The 12,590-nt window shown below is 47.2% G+C and overlaps 1 protein-coding gene across 3 annotated transcripts; it reads left to right on the top strand.

The window, feature by feature from the left end:
- The first annotated feature begins 7,241 nt into the window (after nt 1–7,241).
- LOC115601794 (hypoxia up-regulated protein 1-like) lies at nt 7,242–12,222 on the top strand. Of its 3 annotated transcripts, none has more exons than XR_003989498.1 (5): nt 7,242–7,436; nt 9,201–9,397; nt 10,207–10,443; nt 10,576–10,663; nt 11,263–12,213. XR_003989498.1 is itself a non-coding variant. In XM_030472202.1 (5 exons), the coding sequence occupies exons 2-4, from the start codon at nt 9,281–9,283 to the stop codon at nt 10,654–10,656; spliced, it is 345 nt and encodes a 114-aa protein (XP_030328062.1). In that variant the 5' UTR covers nt 7,250–7,436; nt 9,201–9,280; the 3' UTR covers nt 10,657–10,663; nt 11,263–12,222. The 3 variants fall into 3 exon arrangements, 1 of the variants encoding a protein (XP_030328062.1); XM_030472202.1 differs by having other exon boundaries at nt 7,250–7,436; nt 10,207–10,353; nt 11,263–12,222; XR_003989499.1 differs by lacking the exon at nt 7,242–7,436 and adding an exon at nt 8,029–9,068.
- The last annotated feature ends 368 nt before the right edge of the window (nt 12,223–12,590 follow it).

The following is a 12,590-nucleotide window of genomic DNA, read 5'->3' on the forward strand; positions in this document are numbered from 1 at the left end:
CATGTTTCAAAAGTCCCACTGGCACACAAGGTCCCAATGCTGTCTTCAAAAGAACAGTCCCCAGAGTAAGTCATTTTACCAGTCTGTGTCAACTGGATCCTGCAGTGAGACCCCAAAGGACAAGAGCACATGCTACTGCTTTTCCATATTAGATCTTTATTTTTTGAAAGCAATGCTCTAAACAATCAGCCAATCTGGTACTCACGGGACTGAATTTATTCCTTGCGTATTCAGTGAAGCATGGAACGGAAATGTCACATCTTGAATGCTTCTTAATCAGAAAAAGCTTAAAATGGAAGAATGCCCTCACTGCATTAAGTAAGACGTTTTTTGCAGTATGCTCCTCCTCTCAGAACTGCTTTATGCTTTGGAGTGAAGTACAGCAATGTTTCTGCTGCCTTTTTTTTAGTTCAAATGGCAGCCCCAGAGCATGCCATATGCCACTACACAGAAAATGGTGTAACTTTTTAAGGTAGGAAAGCCATAGCCTGCCAACTTCGAGGCTACGCTCTTCATGTTGTAGCTGGTATGTGGATAAAAGACCCACGTATCTGAAACCGGTAACTAGATACCCTTCCCCAGCCTCAAATTCACAACAAAGCTTTAAAAAACCCCTGTCAAGACATGGCAAATCTTAGTTTCTTCCATCTTTGACCTACTTACAACATGGTCAGAAGAGTCTTTATACCATCGAGTGTATACCTGACAGTCTCATCAGGGTAGAGGACCTGAGAGGGATTTAAACCAATTCCCACCTCAGACCTTCTTTAAACAAAGAAATAATCCATTTCCAAACCTAGGCTTGCAACTAGACTACTGGGCCCAAAGAAAAGAGTATTTCTAAGCTTCAGTTTCCCTCCTCCAGTAGCCTTAGAAAGACCTTGTAAGCAAAAGCATAAAACTGCCATTATAGAACTGGCTTCAATCAGGTATTAGTACAGCAAGCAACTGCTAGGCCTTTATCAAGGCATACACAGTTATAGTCAGATATTCTGGCTTCCAGGGTTTTATAGTGAGCCCTTTGTCATTTTATTGATAAGGGTCAAATCACTGCAGACAAGACAATGACAATTCAGTACTTACAGTACTGTGACACTTTGCATTTCACAACATATTTTACAGTATAGGAGAGATTAATTATGAAAACAGTGAGGTTATTAGCTTTGTCAGAATTGAAACCCTGTAAACCTAGAATAAGTCAGTTGAACCATGGGCAGAACTGCCCTCTTCATTGTTATACATTAGCACCTTAAGGACAGTAAAGTTTTCCAGGAGAGACAGAAGCCAGACTGCCAATGTTGTTGGCTGTATTACGTCACATCCCTGTAGTATTGTCATTCCCCAGGAAATAACAGCATTATTTATTCACTCCTCACTAGCAAGCCATGACTCTGCCTGACATCAGCATGCTGTTCACCATCTCCTAGATAGAGGGGTAGCTACCACTGCTTTGGTGACTGAAGCTTTCTTTCATCTGCACCTTTGCTGCAGATGGACAGGTAAGCTGAAGTAAAAATAACATAAGGATAAATATGCTTGTAATAAAGTACATAAATTAACACAGTGTTTTGGAATTATGCAGATTTGTATCAGATAAACATTTGGCGTATGGGCCACATAACAAGCAGGGATAGGGCAATGCTGTGAGTTTTAAGTTCCCTGTGCCAGCAAGTGGTGTCTGGCATCTTCTGTGGCTCACTCCTGCTTGCTGTCATTTGTAGTCCAAAATTAATCCTCTAATGAATGAAGACATGAAGTTAGAGAACAAGATTCAAGGTTCTAGGTTGTTGCCAACAAGACAACTTGGATCAATCAGCATTCATGTTTAAAACTTACTATAATGACTGGCAGTGTCAAAGCAGAGCTCGCAAATTCTGTTTGTAAAAGCACTGGATTAAGCAGGCAGCTTCACGGCATCAGGCAAAGCATCCCTGAAATACATATGAGTCCACTTGAACTCTGATTCAAAAAGATGCACATGCCTGTGTCCAAATTTGCATGTGATAGGCTTTGTTCTCTTAAAGACAGATACTCCTGAGTGTTCTGCTGTACTTCAGTGTGACACAAAAAACGTGGATGTGCAGTGCCAGAGCAAGCACAAACCACATCAATGGACTTGCAAAAGACCAGAGGCATTTATTGGTCTTTTTCACTTACTGTGTGAAATTATTACCAGAAGGCAAGTACACATGCAAAAAGACTGGTAGTGCACTCGATGTGATGTGCCAGCACGTTGCATGCCAAGCAACACAGCGGTCCAGAGCCCTTAAAATCAATTGTGCACTACAGCTGCAGATGGTAAGTGCTTCGCTGTCAGATTTCCTTACTTCAAATTTGTTCCCCTTCAGACATAATTTTTAAGTTTGCTTTGTTTTATGAACTGTTGTAGTTCCTTGAGTCTCTTTTCATTAATATCAGCAGCCCAGTCAGAGCAGGGACTAGCAACTGGACTCCAGTCTTCCCTCTGCGACAGGCTTTTCAGCAATCATTGGGCAAGCTATTGAATCTCTGGGACTACTGAGGCTTAAAGGCCCTTTACACTCTTCTGTCAAAACTGGGGTGACAGGAAGTGGATGTGGCTTCATCCAGTTTGTTATGAGGTTTCGTTAAAAAGCCAGGATCATATAAAGAAGTAGGTTCCTACTCCACAGTAGCTAGGATACGTTACTGGTTCTGTGAACTGGTCTTCCTGGATAGCACTGTTCATGACTTTTGCATCTGAAATAACAAGCATTGCAGAAAACAATGCAACTTCTTCCAATAGTGTCTTAACATCAAGTTAGAGGACCTGGGGGAGTGAGAAGGTGTGAGAGCTTGGCAGGTAGGAAAAGAAAGCAAAATTACATCACGAGTGTGATGGAATAAACAGAATGATATGGCAAATTTGGTCAACATTCATTAGATCTTACAGACTGACAGGAAGGTGCACATGTCTGTGTGACCAGTACTGTTTGCCCATATAACATACACAGGTGTGCCCATGTGCATTTGTGAGCCGAAGCATGAGCTGGGAAATCCGCATCTGAAAATAAGTTCTTCCTAGATTCATCTCAACTCATACTCGTTTCAGACCTTGAGAACACACAATCTACTAAAATGGACTAATCTAAAAGAAAACTAATCCACCAGAATTTATGGAACAAGGATTTAAAGAAGTGCCTTAGGTGCAGAAATACTTTAGATAGTTTAAATAACAGATGCCAATTCTAAAATGGCATGAGTGAACGTGAATAATTTCTGCTCAGGTGAAATTTCACAGCCTCACGGCATATGAAATTACAATATTTTAGCCACTAAAGGAGCATAAGAATTCTAAATATTAAAAACCAGTTATGTTCTTAGTGACTTATCTTGGACACTAGTTCTAATCTGCAAAGCTTATTTGAAAACAGCTGAAGATAATCACTTCATGTGGGCTAATAGCCAAGAGCCCTGAGTTGTTTAACATAACTCTCGGGCAACTTTTTTGTGTCGTTCTTGCTTGGCACCTGGAATTATCACAACACTGAAATGACTATGGCAGAAAGTAACAGAGCACGTGCACAAGGCATGAGTGTGCAGGTATATGTGCAATCGCATATATCCACAGGCAGCAAAACGAGCAGCCATTCCCCAATTTGTGCAAGATCTTTCAGTTCCTTCAGCCCTGTTCACTGGCCACAAGAAGGACTAACAGTCTCTATTACAATTCAGGGTGCCAAGCCCTGTAAAGGGCAACATTTAAGACATAGCAGTTGCTGCCATGGCTGCAAATTTTGTTTTCTCAATACTGAGCTCGGGTAACACTGAGGCCTGGTCATCCTCTCCTCAGCAAACCACTATCCGATCGTGTGTCTAACAGCATTCCATGGGCAGTTCCAATTTTTTCCAGATCAGACTTCTAGCTTTTCATGTTGGAGTGCAACCTGATACGCTGGCCTAGCTCCAGCTGGCACAGGACTGCCAGCCAAGGGGAAGCATTGGCAATGGGACATTTTTTGTCAGCACCTGTCTCAAAGCACTCTGTTACAGAAGAAGTGGAAAAAATCTACAGTCACTTCACCAAAACCAGTGCCCTAATCTAATCTCCTTAGCATCTGCTTCATTATGCACAGCATCTTACAACGTGGCTTATTACTAGTCATTATTTTCCACAGTAGTCAGCATACCTGGTCTGGCGGACCAGGGGAAACACCGCTGGAAATTCTGAGACTGGGGCAGAGGTGAGCAAAAGGAAGAAGTAACTGTGAGCCTTAAGGGGTTCTGTTGTGCTGTGACAGCGACCCTGACAAGGGGTCTCAAAAGCAAACCCATGGGAGGGAGCATGAAAACTTGCAACTGTAGTAACTGACCTTTGAATTCTGCATTTGGAAGGAGCAAGGTCACCCAAAACTATGGGAAGGTGACAGCACCCATCCACAAAGATGGGATGTATCTTTTGGGTTGGTATGACTGGAATACACCTGCTCAGTAGTCTATAAACAGTTGTGAGTCAGCTCTCCTGCTTCTGCATCGGTTGTGATGAACACTGCTGGGTTCAAAAGGTTGGTTACTTTCAATTCTATGTCCTCTTGCTCTAAAAGCACAGCCTGGTATTTTAACAGCCTGCTTGGGGAAAGCCAATGACTGCTCTTCTGTTCCAGGATGGTTGTTAGCAGGTGAGGTTCAAATACCGTCCATTTTTGTCCCAAAGTATTCAATAAATTTTTGCTGTTAGAGGGTCCTGCTCCAGCTGTTCATGTGACAAAAATTACCGCTTTCAACAACTTTTTTAGCATGTTAATAATGTGTTAAAAAAATACTCACTGGGGGGACAGGGAGGGAAAATGTTGTCTGGACCAAGGGCAGCCAGAATGCACAAACCGAGAGACAGTCCCCTGATGTATGACCTTTGACCTCTGACCTTTCAATCCTTGATCTGTGACCCATGACATCTGACCCATGAACTATGACATAGTAGACCTATGAACTCTGACCTACGACCCCTGACCCTCAACATATGACCTTATAACTTATGACAGTTTACCACTGACCTATAACCCTTGACCTATGAACCACTAACCCCTGACTTTTGATGTTTTTCCACCTTTGGCCACACCCCCTGCAGTGCCACTTGTCTCCACATCCACCCTAACCCTGTCCATTGCCAAGAGCACGCTCCCAGCACAGTCCCCACCCCCCCCCAACAAGCCCCACCTGCACACTGGCCTCTCCACATTTCTGCCTCCACCCCTGTACCCACCCACAGCCTAGACCAGCCTAGACCATGCCTTAACATAAATCCATGCCCCAGCCCCTAATTGGCCTGACCCCAGTCCAGGACCCACACCTACAGAAGCCCTGACCCCTAACCGAGACCACACCCACACTCGCCCAACCCACAACAAAGTGCTGACAATTAATCTAGGTTTTTTACAATTTATAAGTTAACTGCATAGTGTAGTCTTTATAAATGTATCAGCAGAGACAAAACCAGATCAGTTTTAGTGAACTGCCTGTCCATGTACTTTTATATTAATTAGAGTTTTTCAAACATCCAAGTAAACATAGTGTTAGAGCGATTCCAAAATACTGGCTCTGGCGTTCCACGCACAACAGACATTGCAAAGGGACAATTTGTACTGCTGTGTCTGTAGTTACTGTATCTACTTATCCATCTTTATGAAAAAAACCAGGTAAAACCACTTCATTCATGCATTATGGTAAGATTAATATCAAAGTGATGACAGTGCAAATAAACCTAAGTAGCTTGTACACTAGGAATATAAGTGGGGCTGTAGACCCCACTGGAAGGAGGGTGTGTGAGTGGACGTGTGTGTTTGTGGGGTCGGACCTGATTGAAGCCCGCTCGCCTCCCGAGGCTGGTGCGTGCAGGGAAGGTCGGACCTGACTGAAACCGCCGCGTTGATTCGGCCGCGGCCGGCGCCGTCCAATAGGAAGCGTCCTACACAATCCGGCCCAAGCTGCTCCCAAACCTACCCGAAGTGCCACAAACATGCCCAAACCACCCACGTGCAGCTCAAATTGCCCCACAGCCCGCCTGAAATGCCCCCGAAACAGCCCACATTACACAAAACTCAGCCAAACCCAGCTCGAATTGACCCACAACAGCAAAGAAACCAACCCAAACTGCCCCCAAACTGCCCCAAATGGCCTTAAAACCAGACAGAATTCTGCCAAGCCCACCCCAAGGGCCCCCAAACCTGCCCAAATTGCCCCAAAAAGGCCCAAAATGCCCCAGAGCGGCTGAAAGTGTCCCAAAATAGCCCGAAGCAGCCTGAAATGCCCCAAACTGCCTCAAAACCCCACCCAAATTGCCCCAAATCAGCTCAGATGACCCCCGAAGTGGCTTTACCTGCCCTAAACCAGCCCCTAAATAGCCCAAAACTCCCCCAAATGCCCCACAAGTCCCCAGAGCAGCTCAATAGGCACCCCAAATGCCCCCAAACGGCTGGAATTACCCCCAGTTATGCACAAACAGCCCAAATTGCACCCCCGAACCAGCTCAAACCCTTCCAGAAATGCCCCCAAACCACCTTCAAATGCCCCCAAATTACACTCAGGCCACCAGATCCCAAAGTGCAAACATCCAGGCCCTGCTCCTAAGCCTCAGGTGCCAGCAGGACAGAAAGCTGCTGCTGGGCCTCACCCACGCACGGTGTCCTCCGGAACAGTGCCACCGACATGGCAATCCACCCTTGCTTAGCCACGGAAAAGTCCATCTGCGTCAAGCCTCTCTGGGCAGCACACTCACACAACCCAGAAACCAGCTCCCTAAATGCAAATGTCCAGCCCCTGCCGCTAAGCCTAAGGTGCCAAGACAGAAAGCTGCTGCTTGGGAATGATTTCACAGAGGAGTAGGTGAGTAGAGGACAAGGGGTTTTCCGAAGAAAGGGCGGTAACAACTTTATTTGGGTCTGATTACCCCAAAAAGACCTTTCCATGATGGGCTATGCTTGAGGAGCCAGATTCACTCTGGTTGCCTAAAAATAATCCAAAACCTTTGATTCTGGGTCTGCAAGGGTTGGGCCGGGGGGGATGCGTGGAGGCGTATACCACTACAATTCTCAGTACCGCAGGTGGTGGTGGTGGTGGTGGTGGTGGTGGGGGGGGGGGGGGGGGGGAAGGAGGGGCGCAGGGTTGCGCTGGCCGTGCTCTCTGCTCCCGTCCTGTCTCCAGAACTCGGTACTGCAGCCCGGGCTCTGTCCATAAGCGGTAGTGCTCCCATTGTCCCCGCTGCTGTTCGCCGGAAGTGGCGGCGCGATCCTGCGGGCTGGTGCCGAGTGGTCGCCGTCGCCGCCGCTTCACGCTCAGGTGTCGGCGGGCGCGCGGGGTGCTCGTGGCCGCATCCCGGTGTTCGCGCACCGGTTCTGGTCCCTCCGGCGCGCCGTTAGCGTGTGTCGCATGCGCAGCGCCCGGGAGCAGCATGGCGGTGCGCAGGGCAGCGGCGGCAGCAGGTGAGATCCGAGCCCACCGGGGATCCGGGTCCATCGGGGAGGCGGGCGCAGAGGGGCATCTCCTGCCTGCTGGCCGTCCGGCGTGGGGAGCTTCACACCGCCTGGTGCGGCAGGGTTGCGGTCTGCCGGAGACGAGCCGGGTCAGGAGCCCCCAGTGTGGTTGATTCTCCCTTAATCTCCCTTGATTAATCTCAAGTGCCTCGGAGGCTCCTGCCCGGGCATCCTGCGCCCTGCCACTGTTCTTGTCTCTCCCTTTGCCCTGGTTTCAGCTGTAGCAGAGTTAATTCTCTTCCTGCGGTCTGGTGCAGTGCTGTGTTTCGGCTTTAGTTTGAAAATAACGCTGGTAACGCACTGATGTTTCAATTGTTGCTCAGTCACGCTCACCCCGATCAAGCACTTTTCGGTCCCTCGTGCTCTGCCAGTGGGGAGGGGCACAAGGAGGGAGCAGAGACAGGACACAGGACCTGAACAAGCCAAAGGCGCATTCCATACATCCCACAGCACTTCGTGCTCAGTATAGAAACGGGGGGGTGTTACCCGGAGGGTCCTTAAGTCACACTGCATCTTCCTTGATAGGGAAAGGGGCGAACTTTAGAAACTAGCCAAGGAATTTCCTGTTTCTCGCTTCCATTCTAAAATTGCAGTTATTTTGGAAATGAGACTGTGTACTGTAGCTTTAAGATGCTGAAAGGTCTGGAGACTGAAATTCTCTCTCCATGAAATCAGTAAGGTCTGCAGCAGCAGCAGCAGGACTAATTGCCCTCTTTTTATTCTGCAAATAGACCTTGATGTGTTGTGCCCTGGTGGACCCCAGCTAATCACAGCTTTTCTGTTGAGACTGTCAGCAAGGATTTCAGTTGCTGCTGCTGCTCTCCTGGTTTCCTCCGGTTTGGACACCTGTCTTGCTACAATGAAGTCATTAGGTTTCTTCATAAAAGCTTACTATTCTAGATGCAGAGACACCATTGTGAGGTAGCTGAACCAGATCGTGATTGTGTTGCAAGGTGCTTGTAGCAGGAGACACATCGAGTTACCATACTGGGTGGCCTTAGGGCTTCTCTAGTTTATGCCAAGACATTTCAAGTCTCAGTCTATTGAGAACAGGCAGAATCTTTATTTGCTCTGCTGCTGATTTGCCCTGGTCATCAAGCTGAAGGCTTTAGATCTAGGAGCAATTGATCTAAGGCTTGTTCACATAGTTTTATGCCATGAAAATTATGCTGTTTAAAAATTAAATGGACTTTATCTCGTTAAAGTTCTAGAAATGCCCTTTAAATCCTAGTGCTTCTAATGTATGAGATAGCTATGGATGGCCCAGTACCCAGCCTATGCATACAGCACCCTTCAATACAAAATATATATGACCTTATTGGTCACTCCGTATGGCTGAAAATGAGTGTAGCGTCACAGGAGGTTATTTGAGAATGAATTGAAAATGTTCCAGGACTTGTTTCTGGGGAAATCTCTCATTTTTAGATTGTCCTGGTGCTCTGTGGCCAGGCTCCTGGCTGTGTGTTGTCTGTGCAGGTGTCTAGCAGGCTCCTTGCTTCATCATGGAGTTGCGTTCTGCACTGAAGTGGCTTAGCTACTGTTGTAGCTCAGCACAGGCTCTCACTAATGGCTGCAGTCACTGTGAGTGCTGGTTTTCATACATACGTTCTTTTGCAGGGGATTGTCTCTTCTGTGAAACACTTGCATGGGATTTCTACATCAAAAAAATACACAACTGTTTTGTTTTCCCCTTTATTTGCCTGTGATAACCAGGAAGAAGAGGAAGAATGCCTAGCAGAGATGGGTAAAGAAGAGCAGGGGAAAGAAAGAAGACCAGAAAAGCAGTGCGGAAGATGCCAGTGAAGAGCAGGGAGAAGAGAAGCAGCAGCCTCCAGCAGGTCAGGCAAGAAACTGCCCCTTCCAGAGCAGAGTCCCAGAAAAAGGAAGAAGGCGAGAAGCTGGAATCTCGGGTGAGCATCATGCTGAGGGAATGAGTCTTGGATTTTGGTGTCTGAGAAGTTGAATTGTGAGAAATGGTCTGTAGGTTCAGGCAGGCCTTGGTCAGACACGACAGTAAAGCAGCTATTTATTTCACGTTTGTGCAAAAACGGGTGTCCTGGCAAGTAGGCACACACAGCAAAGGCAGAACTTGGATTTAGATTTCCTATCCCATCCGCAAGTTCCCTCCCTTGTTTCCCCATTAGTTGGGTACTCCAAGGTTTACAGCCTATCCAGTGCATATAATCTACGTGCTAACTGTCTCGCCTCTGGTTACACCTCCCCTTACTAGATTTCGCACGCCCCTTGCTCTTATTTATTTATTTGTCTCCTTTCATGGTTCAATTTCATAACTCTCTGGCAGACATGTGGTACTCCATCTTACAGTTTAACTACAGCAGCAGTTTGCACCGGCTTAGTTTCATAGGTTGTACAAAGATAGCATTCTTTTTAGCACAGAGTGTCTGTTGCCCAAAGATGACATTGTCTTTAAGCACAGAGTGTGTCTGTTTAAGTCATGGTATTTCAAACCCTTTGTTTCATTCCCTTAGTAACTTAGCCCCAGCCCCAGTATTGCAAAGTCTTAATATTGCAAAGCCCCAATATTACAAATCCTTAATGTTGCAAAGCCCCATTCCCGATATGCCAAAACAACACTGTTTCTCTCACAGAATTTCCTCAGGTGAACTGTTCTTTCCTTGTTTGTCCTCTGCCCTGGGAAAAAAGCTGGAAAACCCGCGAATCTGTTCCGTTGCCTGAGAATGTACTTTTTCTGTTACAGGATCCCAAAGGAAATAGAGAAACTGCGAAAGAGGAAGAACTGTCCAGAAGTTCCAGTGACAGCACAGTTACCGAAATGGAGGAAGGGAAGAAGATCAAAGCACCCAAGAAGCAGAAGCTTGTCCATGAGATCCCCATGAAACTAAGTGTAAGTGATGTGCCTGACCTGCTGGAGGATGAACTGAAGAGCTCGATGAAAAAGGATGTTTGAAATGGCTCTGCTGGGTTAAAGCTCCAGGTAAAGGAAGTGAATTGCTTTGGAATGGTGGTGGCTCACGTAGCGCTGTTGTCATCAGAAGCTGATGCATATGATGTGCTGCTCAGCTGAAGGCACTTCCTGCCTTTGATTTCTGTTCTCTTTGCCTGCTAGACTCCCAGACTTTATGATCGGAGATCTAGAGAAACAGGAAAGAGAGAAGTTGGCCAACAGCTTGGAGTCGTTTGTCTTTGAGACCCAGGTAAGAGAGGGATATAAAGAAATGAGGGTGCCTGGAGAGCAGGTAGAAGTGTCTTGTGCAGCTTGGCTGATCTGAACTCAGGGGAGTTGTTTGGGCTGGGGGGAGATGATTTGAAGAGCCCAGCTTTCTTCTTTCAGTCATTTTTCCACTACCTCTAGGGTTGCCAAGCCCACGGGGACTTGATAGAAATGCAGGACTTCCCCCAAGTGTGTCTAACACGTTAAGCTTTAGGTTCCCAGTATCTCTTCTGTGTGCCTACCTGGGCGTTTTGGAACACTTGCAGTTGGGCTGTAAAGAAGCTACAGCTCCTCAAGAACCACTGCTGTGCAGTTAAGTACATGTGAAGTTACGGTGGTTGCAGCTTTACCATCGTGTACCTGGTGTGCACACCTCTATACACCTGCTGTCTTACCACCATGCTCCTGGTAATGCTGGGAGCAGGAGCTCGGATTCGGGAGGGTTGAGTGAGAATCTCCTGGCCAGTGCAGGTAGCGCCCCAGGAGTCCACGGTCTGGCCTGGTTACGAGGGAGTGGCCGGGTGGTTTTATGCTTCCATGCTCAGTGGTATTTGACAGGAGCACTTGCTTTGTTCTTTGCAGGAGAAGCTTTACGAAGAGGAGCATAGGTTTGTCTCATCAGGGGAGCAGAGAGAAGGCATATCCAGAAAGCTTAGCGAGGCTTCCAGTTGGATGAAGGAGAAGGGCTCTGCAGCTGCAACTAAGATACTGCTGTGTGTATTCAGGATAGCAGGTGCTGTCCTTCACATGGAAATGACCGCACGAGCTGACTGAGGATCGATCCACCTCGATCCTTTGTAATCTCGTTTTTGCAAGTCTCTCGCTTCTCTAGCATTTTGCACAGAATAAAACACAAAGTTCTTGCAGTTGTGGATGAGCAGCTTGAGCAGTAACTGCAGAAGTAACTCCCGGTCCTGCAGCCCATCCTTCTCCACCTTTTTCTCCTAATGCCCGTGACAGGCTTTACCCCCATCTCTGTCCTGTCTCCCTGTCCATTTTTTAATCTCTCTGTATCGCATTGTCCTGGTCCTTGTCTCTGTTTGTCTTTTCCTTCTGCCCCGATACTTCTCTCCACCTCTGTCCTGCTCACTGTCCCTCTGTCGGGCTTCCTGTCCTCATTACTTTTGTCTCTCCTTCTCTGCCTATTGCCTGTCCCCTCATTCCTTGCTATGCCTCCCCATCCAGCCGCCTCTCCCTTTTTCCCTTTCTCTCCTCCTCTGTCCTGTTCCCTGGCCCCTTTTCTCTCTTCCTCCATCTCTGCCCTCTGGCCCATTTCTGGTTTTAGTTTTTTTCCTTCTAGGTCACTTCTTACAGATCTGACCCTTTCTTTATTTATTGATCCCTTTGTCCTCTTCTCTCTCTCCTTTTTCTCTCTCTGTGTGCATGCCCTGTGCCCTGTCACTTTCCTTGTCTCTCCGTTCTTCTTCCTCTCCTTCCCCCCCCCACCCCTTTATACCCATGTCCTGCACCCTCTGTTTTCTTGCTCCGACTCTCTCTTTCAATGACTGTACCAAAGATGGTGCAAAATACTTTTTACCTCTGCTCAGTCATAGCCTTCACAAAAAAAGGAAGCTTTAGACTTTGTCGTGGTTTAAGCCCAGCTAGTAACCCAGAGCTACTGTTGTGGTTTGAGCCTAGCTGGTAACTTGGAACCACACAGCCGCTCGCTCACTCCCCCCTTCTTCCTTCTCCCACTCCCGGAGGGGTGGAGAGGAGAATCGGAAGAATAACTCCCACGGGTTGAGATAAGAGCAGTCCAGTAACTAAGGTATAATACAAAACCACTACTGCTACCACCAATAATAATAATGATAAGGGAGATAACAAGGGGAGAGGATACAATTGCTCACCACCCGCAGGCTGATACCCAGCCCAACCCAAGCAGCAATCTGGGCCTTCCGGGCAACTCC

Source organism: Strigops habroptila, assembly GCF_004027225.2.
Source record: "Strigops habroptila isolate Jane chromosome 13 unlocalized genomic scaffold, bStrHab1.2.pri S16, whole genome shotgun sequence".
NCBI lineage: Eukaryota > Metazoa > Chordata > Aves > Psittaciformes > Psittacidae > Strigops > Strigops habroptila.

Coding starts and splice junctions, on each gene's coding strand:
- LOC115601794 (XM_030472202.1), top strand. CDS start 9,281: ATGCCAGTGAAGAGCAGGGAGAAGAGAAGCAGCAGCCTCCAGCAGGTC. Junction 9,398..10,206: donor GCGAGAAGCTGGAATCTCGG/GTGAGCATCATG, acceptor TTTCTGTTACAG/GATCCCAAAGGAAATAGAGA. Junction 10,354..10,575: donor AGATCCCCATGAAACTAAGT/GTAAGTGATGTG, acceptor TTTGCCTGCTAG/ACTCCCAGACTTTATGATCG.